The following is an 18562-nucleotide window of genomic DNA, read 5'->3' as shown; positions in this document are numbered from 1 at the left end:
CTGAATTATCTCCGGTCGACCCGGTTAAAACCCGCATGTCTCGGGAGTAATTAATCCTCTTAAAGCATGTGACAACACTCTTATCAGTGTCAAACGGCAGCAGCTTCCAAATGTGCCGCGAGATCAGTCAAGATAAAAATGCACGAGGGAGGAACTTCCTGACAGATGGGTTATCATGGGCAATCATTGGCAAATGGGCTTCATATGGAGCTTATTTTCAGTGAGTGAGTACAAATGGGATGTAACCACTTATTCAGGATTGGTAAATTACTTCCAAATGTAATAATTTAATAATCAACCATGGGAAAAACTCATATCGGTAGACCACTCATGTGGGGGACATGTCCATTCATGGGGGGGGGCATGTCCACTCATGGGGAGGACATGTCCATTCATGGGGGGTTCATGTCCACTCATGGGGGCGACATGTCCATTCATTGGGGGGCATGTCCACTCATGGGGGGTACATGTCCATTCATTGGGGGGGGGGCATGTCCACTCATGGGGGGGACATGTCCATTCATTGGGGGGGGCATGTCCACTCATGGGGGGGGTACATGTCCATTCATTGGGGGGCATGTCCATTCATTGGGGGGCATGTCCACTAATGGGGTGGGACATGTCCATTCATCTGCACTTATACCTTTTCTTAACCTTAGAGGTGTCCCAGTCACCCATTCACACACATACTCATACACCAATGGTGGCAGAGCTGCATGCAAGGTGCTAGCCTGCCATTGGGAGTAACTTGGGGTTCAGTGTTTTGCCCAAAGGCACTTTGGCATGTGGAGTCATGTGGGCTGTCAATTGAACCACCAACCCTGCAATTGGCAGCCGACCCGCTCTACCACCTGAGCCATAGCCGCCCCATAGATGGTTCAATGGAGCAACTCTGACCCTGCAAACAACCTTTGGTTCCCAGAAAGTTCTGGGACATTGCCGGGTGTAAAGGGGGGCTAGGGGGGCATTATGCCCATAGATTTGTATTGTGCTCCCTAAAACGTCGGACACCCGCCTCCTGGTCCAATGAAGAGATGACTACTTGCCCACCCTACAGCCATGCGCTGGGAACATTCGTTTAAGATTATTGGGGATTACTGCTCCTAGACCATTGGAGATTGGTTCCCAAAACAATTAACCAAACGGGAACCAAATGCTAACATTAGGGGAACGTTCTGTGTTTGCTGGAGTCATCATGTTTATATACAACAATCTTTCAAAATACATATATAGTTATGCATTTGGATGACATAAAGGACAAGGACAACTCGTCAAGGGCACAAGTGATGGGTCGTTCACAAACGATCCGTTTGTTTTTAACGAATCTTTCACATGACTCGAAAGAATGACTGCTGTGCAAAATGAGTCCTCGTGTTTCGTTCATTTTTTAATTTCTCCACTTTTCTCCCCAATTTGGAATTCCCAATGCGCTCTAAGTCCTCGTGGTGGCTCGTTACCGTGGAGACATAGTGCATGTGGAGGCTTCACGCTATTCTCCGCGGCATCCACGCACAACTCACCACGTGCTCCACTGAGAGCGAGAATCACATTATAGTGACCACGAGGAGGTTACCCCATGTGACTCTACCCACCCTAGCAACAGGGCCAATTTGGTTGCCCAGGAGACCTGGCTGGAGTCACTCAGCACAACCTGGATTCAAACTCGTGACTCCAGCGGTGGTAGCCAGCGTCAATACTCGCTGAGATACCCAGACCCCCGTGCTTCGTTCATTTGACGCGGGACTGCCGCATAGACTCTGTACTGGAAACAGAAATGAGTTCATACTCTCAACGTTCCTTAAATGAAGTTTGACTGTATTTGTGCCCTTATAGTTTCATGAAGCTCTCAAATTTTAGCTTCTTCATTACTTGCGATGCAGGTGTTGGCAGTACTCCATGCGTCACACATCAGCACAGCAACGACAGCAGGAAATGACAGTCTCATCACTCATTCATGGCAGTCTTCACTTTTGTTACACAAACTGAGCATATGCCATCCCAGCATTACCCCCTTGTTCACTGTCAGGAGGCACCGGAGCACAATCTGATCCCGTAACAAGCATTTCTAAAGAAGAAAAGGTGATTTTGGGCTTCCAAAACTGTTACTCAATAACGTCATTGCTCATCATCTAGGTAAAAACTGGACCATTTTTAAAATGCATTCATGGATTCTGATGTCAGTAAGTTATTTTAATATCTATCTTCATTACACAGTTCCTAGGAGACGTCCTGAAATCATCTCAGTCGGGTCAGTGTTTCTCATTCCTTAGAGGTCTTTCATGCAGTGTCACAGATATTCCCTTCATCTTTCATCACCCTGAATCTACTTTCCATAATGTACATTCAACAACTGATTATACCTGCCAGAGGAAATGTCTGAAATAAGAACACAGTGAGACTGCAAATCAAAAACTGACACATTTCACCCTTAAACATGAATAATCCCCAACACCAAACCTGAATGAAGTACGAGACTGTCGTAAAATGAACAACACTGTTTATTATACCTTCATGAACAGCCCATTATCTGCAAATATGCCGACTGAACTACATTTGTAATAATAATAAAAAGATGAACAGGATAATGAATCTGCTGACTATCATGATTATCACACTGATACTATATTTATCATTCTTTAATGTCACCTTTACATATCAGTGGTCTCGTTTGTGCTTTGATATGATGTTTGCAACATCAAAAAATACATTTCAGCAATTACACAATTCAAATAAAATTAAGTTGTTTAACACACAGTTCATGAACAGAATACAATGTGAAGTATAATACACACACACATATCACTCACACACGCACACTCACTGACACACACACTCACTCACACAGTCACTCACACTCACGCACACACACTCACACACCTTCACTCATGCACACACACGCACACACACACACTCATACGCACACACACACACACGTCACTCACACACATTCACTCACGCACACACACACATACACTAGCACACACACGCGCACACACATACACACACACACACTCACTGACACACTCACTGACACACTCACACACAGTCACTCACGCTCACACATACACTCACTGACACACTCACATACATTCACTCACACTCACACACACACTCACTGACACACTCACATACATTTACTCACACACACACACACACATACACTAGCACACACACGCGCACACACATACACACACACACACTCACTGACACACTCACTGACACACTCACACACAGTCACTCACACACACACTCACTGACACACTCACTGACACACTCACATACATTCACTCACACACACACTCACTGACACACTCACACACATTCACTCACACACACTCACACTCCCTCACTCACACTCACATATATACACACACACACGCACACTCACTGACACACTCACACACATTCACTCACACACACTCACACTCCCTCACACACACTCACATATACACACACACACACGCACACTCACTCACGCACGCACACTCACACACACACACACACATTCTAAATTCCTCCTTTCAGAGATCATACTCTGCTTTCTTTGGAAAATAAACATCACTTGCATTAATATTTTATTATATAATGCAAAGACATTCAGACACATTTAAATGCGGATAAAAAGTCGACAAATACTTTTGGGGGGCTAATTATAATTACTAAAGACCCGACTCTAAAACACATCTTTTGGCATTTTTAGATGTAAATGAAGACATTATTTAATATCTTGTGAGCCGTTTTTCCAATTTTACCATTTTTGTGGATGGAAATCCACATGCTTTTTTTCTTCGCCTTTTCACTATTCTCGTTGGGACATTTTCAGGAATTCCTTCAAGGACAGCAAAACCTGCGCACGCACACACAAAAACGGGGCTTTGCCATCGTCCAACACCTGTACACAATTGAGGCAAACTTGGCGATAATAATGATGAAGTCTAAATGAAACTAAAAACATGCAAAGGACCAGCATGCATTTACAAGATGGAATGCACATGGCACGATCATACAGCTAAACGCAATGCCATACTTCCCCGAAGACGCACAAAATTACAATCTCATGAAATACACAGAGGCTGGATTGGTCCAATCGGAATTCAGGAGACTAATAAGGCTACATACAGTGAATACACGCTATATTTATCTACAGACCTACATAAGCCACTCGTATGAAGACAGTTTTGTCGCTATGTACACAAAAGGCATCAGGGTCCAGCCGCGAGAGGCTGCGCGATGTCCGAGTCACGTTGCGTGTAATCCAAACTGGCGAGGCTTTTTAGGAATTTAGTTTTTGAGGCAGTATTTCCTTGAAATGTTCAGGAAAGCGTCAAAAGCCATGTTGTTCTTCCAGTGTCTGGTGGTTTCTCCTGTTGGAGGGGTTTTGTAATGTTCGGGGTTATAATGTGGTCAGCTTTGGTCATGTTCTGGCAGGCTGGCCGATCTTCAGCAGGTAAAGTCTTCAAAGTTGCCCTGGCCGGGATGGTGAGGTAGCATGTTAGCTGGGTAGTTAGACGGGGTTCGAAGGTTGTCACAGGGAGCCTGCAAAGACAGACCAACAGATAAGACAGATAGAGAGACTGATCGAGTCAGTGTATGTGTGCACAGGCCCTTCACACGGCTAATTAGAGAAGAAACTGAATTTTCTTCCTGTCGACTGACACCGACCCACTCAATGCAATATCTATTGAACTGAGACCTCGAATAAAATGATTTTTAATGACTACTTGAACCTGTAATACTTAATAATGTAGAAAAGATCAAAGCAAATCTCCATATGTTCAACTAATTGCATTATTATACAAGTGTGTTTGGATGACAGGACCTTGTAAATTAATAAATATATCTAATTTGTGGAAACTATTACTGGATATTAAAACCGCACCATCCTCTACCCTTCCATTATCTCTCTCTTTATGTTCTCCCGAAAATAATTCTAATTAGAATGTTCGGAATGGAATTCTAGTACAGAGAATACTGCGGAATATCAGTTTGAATTCTATGCACTCAGTGCCGCCGGCTGTTCATTTTTAAAATCTGCAACGTTCCGTAAAAAGTGTGAAAATTCTAAACGAAAAGGTGAAACATTGCGCTTGTGTAGTTGTTCACTACCGTAGTGTTGCTACAATATTTTACAATATAACAATGATTATTTTATACTAACTACAAAGCGTTTATTAAAACTAATTTTCGAACATCTATCCATCTTCAACCGCTTATCCGAAGTCAGGTCACGGGGGCAGCAGCTCCAGCAGGGGGTCCCAAACTTCCCTATCCCGAGCCACATTAACCAGCTCTGACCAGGGCACCTGAGGCATTCCCAGGCCAGTGTGGGGATGTAATCTCTCCACCTAGTCCTGGGTCTTCCCCAAGGCCTCCTCCCAGCTGGACGTGCCTGAAACCCCTTCCTAGGGAGGCGCCCAGGGGGCATCCTTACCAGATGCCCAAACCACCTCAACTGGCACCTTTCGACGCAAAGGAGCAGCGGCTCTACTCCGAGCTCCTCACGGATGACTGAGCTCACCCTATCTCTAAGGGAGAAGCCTGCCACCCTTCTGAGGAAACCCATTTCTGCCACTTGTACTCGTGATCTAGTTCTTTCGGTCATGACTTATTTTCGAACAGTAGATTAATATATAGTAGTCACATGACATTAATCCATTTGTCACATGATCTCCTTACATGCACATCCACTACAAAAATACCTTTTTTTTTACTGAATTTTGTGCAAAAATTTAACTTTAGTCCGTCTCATCAAATCAGTCAAAAGATGTTCAGATTACAGTTGATCCCAAACAAAACTCGTGAGTGTTTGTTTACATTTTGAGTTAACAAACATTCCGTCAATGCAAGTCTATGCGATATTTCATTCTCCGCTATGCTGAAAACCGTACGTCCGATCGGTTAGAAAAATCAAAGCACACTGTTTCAAAACAGTCTGAAGGTCTGTGCCAAATTTGGTGGCAGTTGCTTGAAATCTCGCAAAGATGTTATCATTATTAATTTTGGTCGAAGTTTGTAGAATGACAGTATGTCGACTTCGTCAAGCCAACATAACGCAAGGTCAAGTCGAGCAACTGCACTATGGAATATAGTATCCCATTTACAGGCCTGGACTGGGAAGAGAAATCGTTCCGGGATTTTACATAGCAACTGGCCCAAAAGTTGCATAATTCATAATTATGATATTACCGTATTTTCTGGAAATAAAGTCGCACCTGCTGCTCACTACTCAGTAATAGCTACGACCGTCGCCATCAATGAGGTTTTCATCTGTTCATGTGTTTGACTGGCGAACATCAATCACGTTATAATTTTGATGCTTTTATACACTTTGGACTAGAAGTCACAGGACCTTTCGGATGACCATATACAAACGCAACTTATATTGTGGAAAATACGGTATGTTACAATATTATATAAATGATAGAACATTTAATCATACAATATTGATCAAAATGTTTCATGCAGTGGTAACGATGCTGACTAACACCCCTGGGGTTCGCTAGTTCTAGTTCGCTAGTGACTCCAGCCAGGTCTCCTTAGCAACCAGAATGGCCCGGTTGCTAGGGAGGGTAGAGTCACCTGGGGTAACCTCCTCGTGGTCGCTACAATGTGGTTTGTTCTCGGTGGGACACGTGGAGAGTTGAGCGAGGATACCGCGGTTGATGGCGTGGAGCCTCCACACACGCTACGTCTCCGCAGCGTCACACTTAACAAGTCACGTGATAAGATGCGCGGATTGACGAGCTCAGACGCGGAGGCAGCCGGGATTCGTCCTCCGCCACCACGACGAGTCACTACGCCAACACGCTGAAAAGCGAATTGGGAATTGGCCATTCCAAATTGGGTAAAAAAATCTAACATTTTGCATTTTAATCCCATTTTGTTGAATTTTTTTTTTAACTTTTGGCCGTCCGGTGAAGTTACGAGTCAATAAAGACATCGTTTTTCCGCCCATTATTGTCTGTTAGTATGTGAGTGCAGGGGTCAGCACAGATACTGGTGTGATAGTTACTAACGTGACGATTCACATCGTTCAGACTGAGAACAGCTCCTCGGTCATTTTTGTTGCTCCGCTGATGTTTCTTCTTAGCACAGCGACACAGTTTGTACTTGATCACCTGTGAAGAGAGCAAATACATTATACAAATAGTTATCATTTATGTCTGTAGCACAAAAACATATATATCTATATAATCAACAGTGATCGTGAATGCTTATTGTTTCTTCTGTTTGAACAGCTGTTGTTCTAGATAGCGACAGATACGATATATTTGAAGCATCAGATCAGAGCGTGTCCCCGGGGCATTTGCCTCAGTGCCAGTTCCCATGAGGCCCATCTGACACACAGCACAACAGAGATGGATGATAGACTGCTTGTTATTGGCTTACGGCTGTCATGTTCCAGGAAGTCGGCTTAAATCAGCCAGATAACGAACACGAGACGTGGAACTGACAGCATTTGGGCGGCATTTCCTGTAGAAGTGCCAGTTTCCACCTGCTGTGTCTGACAGACCGTTCTGTCATTATCATGATGTCACTGGTGTTTCTGTTGGGTTTACTAAAACCGGACACAAGGGATCTTCACACCGAGTGTCCATTTATCAAAACTGCTCAGCAACATGATTTATATTTATATCATCTTTCAGCAGAAACTGGACTACAATGTAAAAACAGATGAAGAAAAAGACACAACTTTTAGAAGTGCATCACTGCTCCAGCTCCAGGGCTGGGTGATATATCAAACACACAATATATTTGCCGTGTTGTTGTTTTTTGCTGATATTAAATTAAGCAACATCATAAAAATGAATATGCAGTTTTTTTAACATTACAAAAATACCCAAAATTATGTGTTGATTTAGTGGAAAATATAAAAAGATTATTTTTAACTAGATTTTTACACTATTTTACTTAAATTGTACAAAATATTTTACACAAAATCTAAAATAATGTGTTGATTTAGTGGATTTAGTGCAACGATTATATTTAATTAGATTTTTACTGAATTTTACAAACAATTTTAAAAAATATTTTACAAACAAAAAACAAAAATAACTTGTTGATTGAGTGGATTTTGTACTACGATTATTTTTAATTATATTTTTACTGTATTTTACTAACATTTTACAAAATATTTTACAATTAAAAAAAATTATGTGTTGATTTAGTGGAAAATATACAACGATTATTTTTATCTAGATTTTTACACTATTTTACTTAAATGTAAAAAAAACCCAAAAACATAATGTGTTGATTTTGTGGAAATATACAACGATTAATTTTAATGAGATTTTTACTGTTTTTTACTTACATTTTACAAAATATTTGACCAAAAAACTAAAATAATGTGTTGATTTAGTGGATTTAGTGCAACGATTATATTTAATTAGATTTTTACTGAATTTTACAAACTATTTTACTAAATATTTTACAAACAAAAAACTAAAATAATGTGTTGATTGAGTGGATTTTGTGCTACGATTATTTTTAATTAGATTTTTACTGTATTTTACTTAAATTTTACAAAATATTTTACAAAAAAAAAACAACAAAATAATGTGTTGATTTAGTGGAAAATATACAACGATTAATTTTTATTAAAGTTTTACAGTATTTTACAAAATATAAAAAAGTGTAAAACATGCACAAATAATTTTTTACTAGATCTTTACAGTGTGATTGTAGTGATTGACCGATGTGGGGTTTTTAATGGCTGAAGCTGATATCCAGAGAGCCGATAGGCCGATACAATACTGATATATCACACAATTTAATACAGTAAATAACATAAAATTGCTAAAAATAATAATACATTAAACTTTAACTTTGTAAAATAATCTAAAACAAATAAATATATATTTAACAAAAAAACACCAAATATTTTAATATATATATATATATATATATATATATATATATATATATAAAAATACTTTTAACCCTGTAAATACTTTCTTAAGTACAAAACAGAAGTCAAAACACTGAGAGAACATCTTTGTAGCTATATCCCCCAGTCCTTTGATAAACCTCATTCTCATGTGCTAATGTAGTACACACATCATCTTCAACAGAGGGACTATATGGCATCTTCTCTGCTCATTTACCTGCTCGATCACCTGTTATACAGTCCAGTGACCAACACACAATTTCACCAATCAGAAGATCATTTCACACATTGACCTTCAGGGCACTGATATCTCGCAATCACGTCTTGAGCAAAGACTTGAAAGCTAATAACACATTACACTTCGTTCGCTGATTGTAGAAGCTCTGGCAAAGAGTCTCGAGTGGAAAAAAGCTTCAGCTGGTCTTGTGAAGGTCACAATGGCGATCAAACATAATAATAGGGGAAAGCAGGAAATACGGCCTTTTGAGTGACTGCAAAATATTCTAGAAATGCCAATATTGAGGGTAACTATTTCAGATAGGTCCTTGAGACAGAAAAAGGACAGGAGTAGGTTTGGAATCGTGGCATGGAGGTCTTACCTCATAGAGATAGTCGAAGAGCTCCAGGATTGTTAAGATACTGGCGCCAATGAACAGCCCCATCTGCCCGCCAATATCACCTGAAAGAGTAGAGCGGGGTAATTACTTTCTAGGGAGACGTTTTAGCAAATGGGTTCCAAAGAGTCATCATGGAAGTAAGAATGTTGTCATATAGACTGATTGAAGTGTCACTTATCCTACAAATTAGCGTTATTTAACATTGCAACAAACACTCCAACGAATTCAAAACAATGTCCATATTTCAGACATTTTCTGTTCTTATAGCCACATTCAAATTTTGTGGGCTCATCTCTTGAAGAGCGTAAACACCGCTCACCGAGAAGTCCGGCTAACTCGTACGCTTTCTTCTGCTCGATGGTCTCGTAGTTCAGCGCTTCAAAGAAGATGTCCAGGACCAGAATGTTATCTCTATAAAACACAGCAGAAGGGAAGAGTGAAGACATCACAGTGGCTTTTACTTCCACTATCATCCTTCATGCCATCTTTAGAGCATCGATTCACAGCCTCTGCCAATTTCAAGCATTTCATTCTCTAATCTGCCGGAGCTGCGAGCAGATGGATGGAGTCGAGCCAGCGTGCCGCCTCGGGTCGTTTCTGACACAGCTGGGGTTGATCGTGCAACTGATACATGCAAAGCACTTTCCTTGCATTTGTCACCATCAAGTGGCAGTGCTTACTGAAAATTAAACTGGTCGCAAACGACCCAGATCATATAATTGAACTTGGCAGATCATGACTCGTTTTGCTTCAGAGCCCAGATTTGACATTGGACATGTGCTAAATGTGCATAAACATTGAAATGTATTACTATGAAATGCACAGGCCCAATGAAACTTAAAAATTATTGACATAAAATAGGAAAACTGTCAATTTTAGTTTCTACAGTATATGTCTCGAGTATACATAAACGTAAGCGCAGACGCTTCTAACAACTCGAGCTCGATTTCACGTGTTGCTGCGTTCGAAAATGAGTACAATTCATAACTCAATGCAAGTACGCGTTGCATTCTCAGCGTTGCCACAAGGGGCGCTACAGCGGACATCAGTGTGAACTGTTCGCTTCTACAGCGGGTTAAGTCAAATACTGTCAAAGCATAGCAACTATTTCGAGAGACTATTGCTGAGAAAGTAAGCTCAAGTCAATAGATTTATTTATTTATTTAAACTTACCTGAATAATAACAGTTTACGTCTAAAAAATGCTACGGCACACCACTAGCCCACATAAGCTAACCATTGTCAATATTTTTCCTCTTCAAGAACTTGTCCATGTTTTCTGTCCGTCTTAGTAGCGCGTTTACTTGTAAAGTTTGAAATTCGGCTCTGCACAAAACAAAAGTCACAAACTTTCTCATCGTCCGTCATTTAGATGGAGGGTCGTAAAAATAATCGATTATTACCCGTCATTTGAATTGTCATATTTTAATGATAATAAGACATTTAATAGCTTTTATTTTCATTCACATTTTCATTTTGAATCATGCACTTACAGGACGAGCATTTAGCAGATTATGCATTTATTTATTTATGAAGAGAACAGATGAACAACAGAGACAGGAAGCAGATGAATGTTTCAGCGGAGGCCACTAAAACAACGCAAAACAGAACTCAATCGACAACTCAAACCTTCCTCCTGGTCCGCATCGACTTAAACTTCGCCTGTGCGTAATGAAACACATCACGGGAGATTGATGATGAGGCAATTGTCATTAGATTTTGTGTCTTTGTCTCGGACAGACGACTTCTCGTGACAGTTTTAATTTGGTTCTGGAGGCTGAACACCAGCGTCAAGAGCCGCATCGCCCTCCACATGACAAGCGTCATCCCTAATTTGACGAGTTTCTACTAAGTGACAGATGAATTTGCAACAAAATACCTTTAGGTTTGATTGGTTGTACAAACTTTGACGTCAACAACAAAAGAAATGGGAAGTTGATACGCCTTTTTATTTTGCTATCCCAACCATATCCGATTAATCCGATCCACGCATTTGTTTTTTCCCTGCGGTCCATTACTCAATCAAAACAAATTTGGTTACTATCTGTGGCAGGGCGTTGACGGGTGTGCAGCATCATGACCCGGCCCCTAATCAGGCTAATCAAGCCTCTGAGAGAGAGAGAGAGAGAGAGAGATTTACGGGCAGCTGTCCGACACCTGTGTGAGTGTTTGTCTTTTTGATTAAGTTACTTATTAAAATATTATTTATATTGTCAAGCCGGTTCTCGCCTCCTCCTTTCCCTTAAACCCCTTTACACTATCCATTTATTGAGAACCACTGATTTAAGAACTTTTGTCAAACTTTTCCTACCTATATTCACCGCAGATGGTGTTTAAGTCATTTTTATTCCCTGCTGAATGCATTATTTGATAAAAAGCGTGATTAAACTGTTGAAGACAGCTGTAGTCATTTCATGAGTGTTTGCCCAAGCTTTTCAAATCTACCTGCCTGCCAAAAACACTAAAATAAGATCGCTCTTAATGCTTGTTTTGCAGCAGACTTACTTTTGAAAGTCAATTAGATGCTACTCTAAACCAACGTATGGAAAAGCAGCATCCTTCTCCTTTGAAATCCAGACGTTATCTCGTCTAATCCGTGTTTGAGACATCTTTTACATTAAAACATAACCCTTACACGATCCCAAATGCATGGTAGATGAAGGATGACCTAAGATTAGATTCGACTCGTTTCCGAAGTTTAAGGAAACTGCAGTTTTATGCAGAGATTTGCTTTCGGGTCATTTCACTGGCTAGTCATTAATATCTTCCTGAACAGACGGAAAACCATCTAAATGGAAGCGTTCAAGCGTCCCATCCTGAAGATTAAATTCACCCGAGTTCTTCAGTAACATCACTTCTCTGCTCATAACTTTTAAATGTTCCACATGACTTCACTTTTCATTAAAATGCTAAATGTTGTAAATAATGGTTGTAGTCCTTCTACATTGAGATTTCATGTAAGTTTCGATTGTAACCATTGCCATTGCCCCCCCTCTTGATTTTCCTTGTGCACCTCCAGTCAGACAGTGAAAAGACCATGGGGGACCCCTATAAACTGCCCAAACTAAAGGTCAAAATGCCCCCCCACCACCCTACCAGCCCTGATTGTAACCATTTCGATTTCGTGTTGACTTTAAACTTAAATCTACCAGTTAAATCTGAATGTTGTTTGATAATCAGCACATCAGAATAGTGTAACTGCATTTAATAAGCATATTAGTGACTAAAACACAGACACAAACCAAGCACAGCAACTCTTTTGATCTTTCTTGCTAAACCGGAAACTTAATTAGGATTTGTGTTGTTCCAGATGGTTGCGGACTTCGAGACATTCACTGACATTTCTGTGTTTGCGAAGGCAGTGATGCGTTACATGTCTGCCGTGTTGTTTAAGCAGCTCAGGCAATTTTCTGTCGGGTTCTTCAATGAGGACAGACCAAAGCTCTTGTTTAAATACTGATGAGCTGCTAAACAGCTGCCAATCTAGACGGTAAATATTTAGAGCCGCAGTAGATCACCCCATGAGTACACAAACAATTACAATCAGACACAAATAAATACGCATAAACATGTTATGAGTGTCAAAACTAAATGGCAAACTTCACCTTGTTGTTTTAGTTAATGGGCCTGATCTAATGAACTAAACTGTTAGTGCTAACAAGGTAAATGGTCTGTACTTATATAGCACCTTTATTAACCTTAGCGGTTACCAAAGCGCTTTACACTGCGTCCCATTCACCCATTCATACACCAATGATGGCAGAGCTGCATGAAAGGTGCTAGCCTGCCATTGGGAGCAACTTGGGGTTCAGTGTCTTGCCCAAGGACACTTCGGCATGTGGAGTCGTGTTGGCCGGGAAATCGAACCACCAACCCTGCGATTAGTGGTCGACCCGCTCTACCGCCGGAGCCACAGTCGCCCCAAAAAGTGGTAAGGTTCACTTTAGGCGGTGCTAACCAATGCAACGCAACAGAAATAGAAACCATGCGACTGACAAAATATCGTGTTGCAGTTTGAGCCAACTGGACACCTAAGGAATCGTACGAACGGGGCAACTTCCAGCGAGACTCACGCGATGTACTGCTCCGTCTTGTTGAACTTCTTAGCCAGGTATTTGGCTGAGGCTTTGCTGGGGATCTTGACGAAGGACAGCTCTTTGCCATAACGCGTCGTGTTGCAGGGCGTCTCGCACACGCAGTAGTCATTGTCTCTCTCCACCAGAAAATCTAGAGCCAGAGAAGGAAAGAAAAAGTCTTTGGGAAATGAAACAAAGAGAAAAACAGTGGGACAGATGATGGAGATTAAGATAGGGGGAGGTAGATGGAGGGGTTAGGAGGGTCATAAATCAAGCTGTCCTCTCCTGCCCTTGGGTTGAACCATCTGTAATGAGCTCAGTGAGAAGAATCGAGCTCTACACTCAAGCATTTCACGATGGAGAAGATCAAGTTTTCTCTCACCAAGAGCTGGATCTGCACATTCCTTATACTGCTCCGGAGTGCAGTACGGAGCGTCACCTGAAGACAATGAGAAAATGAGAAAGAGTTTAGCACATCTCAGCCTATTACATTTAACGGAGAAAGGAAAAAGGTGCAGAAACATGAAGGAATTTAGAGTGAATCTCGCAAAACCTATCAAGAACATACACGAGCCAAAGTGTATTCCACCCCAAAATCAAAAGAAATAAGTAAATTACATTATTTATTTTTTTGTAAATTACAAATGTTATAGGAGGTGAAATAGGACCTGGACGTGTACCTTTAAAGAAGAATAACAAAGCAAAATAAGTGTGAATGAGGCAGAGAAAAGCAAAATGTTCTGGCTGCTGGTGAGAGAGAGAGGCCACCGTCTGTGGGTTAATTAAAAGATGTCGTTGTCCATCACGCCACTGTTATCCGCTGTGAACCTCTCCTCAAAATTCAGATTTCCTCCTATAATTTATTCTATTTATTCAGGGCTGTGCCTTCATTGAATAGCTCAAGGACTCTTGCAAAGAGAGGTAGCGAGAGTAAGCCAGCAAACATTTGGACAAAGTGAAAGAATAATCCTGTTCTTCTAGCACATGTAGGCGAAAACTAGAACATCACTTAAGGTTTTATAATCAACAAAGTTGGCAGTTGAAATAAAAATGAATCTCTTATTTTAAGCAACAAGGTTATCTACAAAGCCACAAACAATGTCACCAAAGTTTTCTGCAAAGCTCCTTAATTAACAACAAAGATGTCAACGAAGCTACAAACAAAGCTCCCATGAAAATCAACAAAGTTGTCTACAAAGCCACAAACTAAACTCTCATTATTTGGCAACAAAGCTACAAACTTAGCTGTGGTTATAATTAACAAAGTTGTCTACAAAACTAAGTGCGAAGCTCCCACTAAAATCAATAAAGCAATAAATAAAGCTATGAATGATGTTCTCGATAAAATGAACAAAGGTGTGTACAAACAAAGCTTGTGTTATAATCAACAAAGTTGTCTACGAAGCTATGAAAGAAAGCTCCGCTATAATCAACAATATTGTCTATGAAGCTACGAATGAAGCTCCCGATATACTTGAAAAAATTGTCTAAGAAGCTACAAACAAAGCTTCCTCTAAAATCAACAAAGTTGTCTACAAAGCTCTGAAAGAAGCTCTCATTATAATCAACAAAGTAGTCAATGAAACTACGAATGAAGCTCCCGATATAGTCAACAAAGTTGTCTATGAAGTTACGAAAAAAGCTTCTGTTAAAAGCTACAAACAAAGCTCCCATTAAAATCAACAAAGTTGTCAATGAAGCTACATACAAATCCCTTTTTTCACCCAATATGGTACGCCCAATTCCCAATGCGCTTTAAAGTCCACATGGTCGCGTAGTGACTCAATCCGGGTGGCGAATCCCAGCTGCCTCCACGTCTGAGACCGTCAACCCGTGCATCTTATAACGTGGCTTGTGGAGCGCTATGCCACGGAGAAATAGCGCCGGTGGAGGCTTCACGCCATCCACCACGGCATCTACGCTCAACTCTCCACACGCCCCACCGAGACCGAACCACATTATAGCGACCACAAGGAGGTTACCCCATGTGAATCTACCCTCCCTAGCAACTGGGCCAATTTTGTTGCTTAGGAGACCTGACTGGAGTCACTCAGAACACCCTGGGATTCAAACTAGCAAACTAGTGAACTCCTGGGGTGGTAGCCAGCGTATTTACCACTGAGCTGCCCAGGCCCCCCTTTCTCCGCATCTTGGTGTTTCCTTCCAGCAGTTTTTATGCAATATCCCAAAATGAGTATATAAACAAGTTGATGGGAACATAGCTAATGTAGCTGTGGTGTAAGACACAGCAAACGACTGTGTCACAGCTCAGATCTGGCTAATGACAAAGTTCTTTAAAGATGATCAGAGCGGCGGTATTTCAAACGGACGTACAGAGCTCAGCGGGGGTGCTGACACCTCACAGATCTGCATGCTGAAATTATGGCTTTCTTTTGCTGAGGTGAAATCCTCTTAGTTATTCTGAGCCAAAAACTAGCAACTGGAATTTAAGCTAGACATGCTAAACAGCTTTATGAGGCACAGCAAAGGTTTAAAGTCAATGCAGACGTAAAAAGCAGCTTAAAAACATTTCATTATGAAAAAATAAATCATGAATGAATCACATGTGGAATTACTGTGTGTGTGTGTTTACCAGGCATGTGCACCATGCGACAGTTGCAGTTTTCCACCAGATAGCGCGTCTCGCAGTCGATGCGGCAGGCCGTGATACTGTATGAGCTGAAGAAATCAGAGTCCATGGGTGTAGACTTGCAATCACCCCACGGCGGAGGAAGATACGTTAACTACATGAAAGAGAGAGATATAGATTGAGCTGGGACAAAAGTATTTAATTTAACCTTGTAGCATGACGAGAGACGGACAGAGATGCTAACTGTGAAAGACAGTGACAATGAGTCTTTGTGATGTTTCTAGAAGACTGTGTTGCTCTTTGTAGATTAAACTAAATTAAAATGGCGTTTTTATGTTATGATGTGACAAATATTTATTCCAGACAACAGCACAGTCGACCACTGCCTCAACTGTTCACTCTCATTTGAAAATCAAATCATGTTTTTGTTTGGGGAATTGTTTTTTCTCAGCCGCAGCAGCACTTCTGAAATGGATTTGTGTTACTTTGAAAAAACAACAATTAGCTGGGAAGTTGACGTGTCCTCCGTGGGCATTCATTACTCCATCTAAAACTATTTTCAAAACATTCTGGTCATTATTTTATAATGAATTATGCATGCAGCTTCTCATTTGTACTTTTAGAAATGGTGGAAAAACATCAAAGAAACACATTTTCTCAGGTAATACTTTACAATAAGGTAGTAAACGTTACATTAGAACTGACAATAAACAACACTTTTACAGAACTTAATGTTATAATATACATTCTACATGTACTAGTACATTAATGCAGGCTGTGTATATTAACAGATGTGTGTGTATTATGACCAGGGCTGGACTGGGAATGAAATCGGCCCGGGATTTTACATAGCAACTGACCCAAAAGTTGTTGCGCGGAGGGGGGTGGGGGGTTGGTGGTGTTGGGTCTTGGGTTCGTTGGCCTTTTCTGCATATCGCGGCACCATTTTGTTTTCTGTTCTGCATAACGCGGAGGCTCATTTTAGCTTTTCGCGGCCCATTCGGCACGTTTCTCGGCTGCCCCACCGGCCCGCTCGATTCTCGGTTCACGGGCCAGTCCGCCCCTGATCAGCCCCAAAGTGCGTCAGCCCACCGGTTACCAGTCCAGCCCTGATTATGACCTAACATGAACTAATATTGAACAATATTACATTTATTAAATTAGCAAAGACTAATAAATGTTGTAAAAAATATTGTTCATTGTTAACTGATAACACGTAATGCATTGACTAATGTTAATATACATAACCTTTTTGTAAAGTGTTACTATTTTCCCGTAATAATATTAGAGCTGTCGAAATGAGTTCTGTCGAAGTTATTATGTATTATATATATATCGAAGTTAACACAAGTGATTAATTAAAAATATTTAACACGTAAAAACGTTTTAAGCTTTTAACGCATTTAACGATTTTTTTAGATGATTCAATGTGATTAATATTGTAAGGATGAGGGATTAAACGATTTAATGTGCATTGAAACAAATACGCAACTTCTTTCAATTAGTCGACCTCCTTCTTAGAATTCGTGAAAAGCTTAATGTTTTAATTGGCACTATTTTAGTGCATTTCTATCTTAATACTGTAAAAACGTCTGTTTGAAAATGTTACTAAAACATTATTGTTCCATATTATTTTGCTTTCTTTCCTAAAAAGGAACTAATTGCATTTTGACAGGACAAGAAGTATACGTATATATCAGTGAATCATGATTAGCCATGATTAGCTCAATTAAATATATTTAATTGACTGACAGCACTAAATAATATTTAACCTAACATGCACACTGTCCTGTGTTAACTATCCAGATATGGAAACAAACAAAAAAGACAGACCCAATCAGAGCGGTGTGCGGTTTGAGACGAGCTACGAACAACAGAAAAAAACAGTCTTTAGTACCCGCTGTTCCTGACAGGACACAAAGGTTTGGAAACCTGGAGCCACTCCAAATCCCAGCTGATCGATGAACGGCGGCTCGTCTTGTGTGTGGATCTGAACTTTGATTCCCGCCTCGAATGACGTCTCATCTGCAGTAGAGAAAACGAGATGTTTAGTCCGAGACGACTACTCACAACAGGTGTTTCAGAAGATGATGATATTGAACTTTAAATGTAACAGTCATGGCCATGAAATCAACTATATTGAGCCATAAAAAAATGGCTCAGTTTGGATCACAGTCTCAAGCTGCCTTTAAAAAAGTCTCTGATGTTTTGTCATTTAACCGTGCGTCACCTCCAGACTCTAAACAGGAATAATCCTCATTTTAAACACACCCCTCTGGACAGCTCAGTAAACACTTCGGAGGTTGTTAGTGCAGATTATGGGTTGCATTTTACACCATTTAAACAGCTGAAATCACAGCATATGACTCTGTAGAGATGCTGCCAAATGTTTG

General features: G+C 40.6%; 1 protein-coding gene across 4 annotated transcripts in view; it reads right to left on the bottom strand.

Annotated features, from left to right (window-relative positions):
- Positions 1-2502: 2502 nt before the first annotated feature.
- The window catches only part of LOC127639929 (acid-sensing ion channel 1-like), a 150064-nt gene continuing 134004 nt past the window's right edge, over positions 2503-18562 (bottom strand). For 2 of the 4 annotated variants that reach the window (XM_052122270.1, XM_052122269.1), the window contains 8 exons: positions 18067-18194; positions 16173-16323; positions 13962-14018; positions 13577-13730; positions 9824-9915; positions 9487-9566; positions 7017-7118; positions 2503-4536 (listed from right to left, as the gene is read on the bottom strand). In XM_052122270.1, coding sequence (XP_051978230.1) covers positions 4441-4536; positions 7017-7118; positions 9487-9566; positions 9824-9915; positions 13577-13730; positions 13962-14018; positions 16173-16323; positions 18067-18194 — 860 coding nt within the window. In that variant the 3' untranslated portion in view covers positions 2503-4440. Of the gene's footprint in view, positions 4537-7012; positions 7119-9486; positions 9567-9823; positions 9916-13576; positions 13731-13961; positions 14019-16172; positions 16324-18066; positions 18195-18562 lie in introns of all 4 variants that reach the window. The other 2 variants (XM_052122272.1, XM_052122271.1) reach the window with 2 other exon arrangements.

This window comes from Xyrauchen texanus, chromosome 48 (genome assembly GCF_025860055.1).
Source record: "Xyrauchen texanus isolate HMW12.3.18 chromosome 48, RBS_HiC_50CHRs, whole genome shotgun sequence".
NCBI classification, from domain to species: Eukaryota; Metazoa; Chordata; class Actinopteri; order Cypriniformes; family Catostomidae; genus Xyrauchen; species Xyrauchen texanus.
Note: the sequence above shows the minus strand (reverse complement) of the source record. Positions and strands in the feature narration are given on the sequence as shown.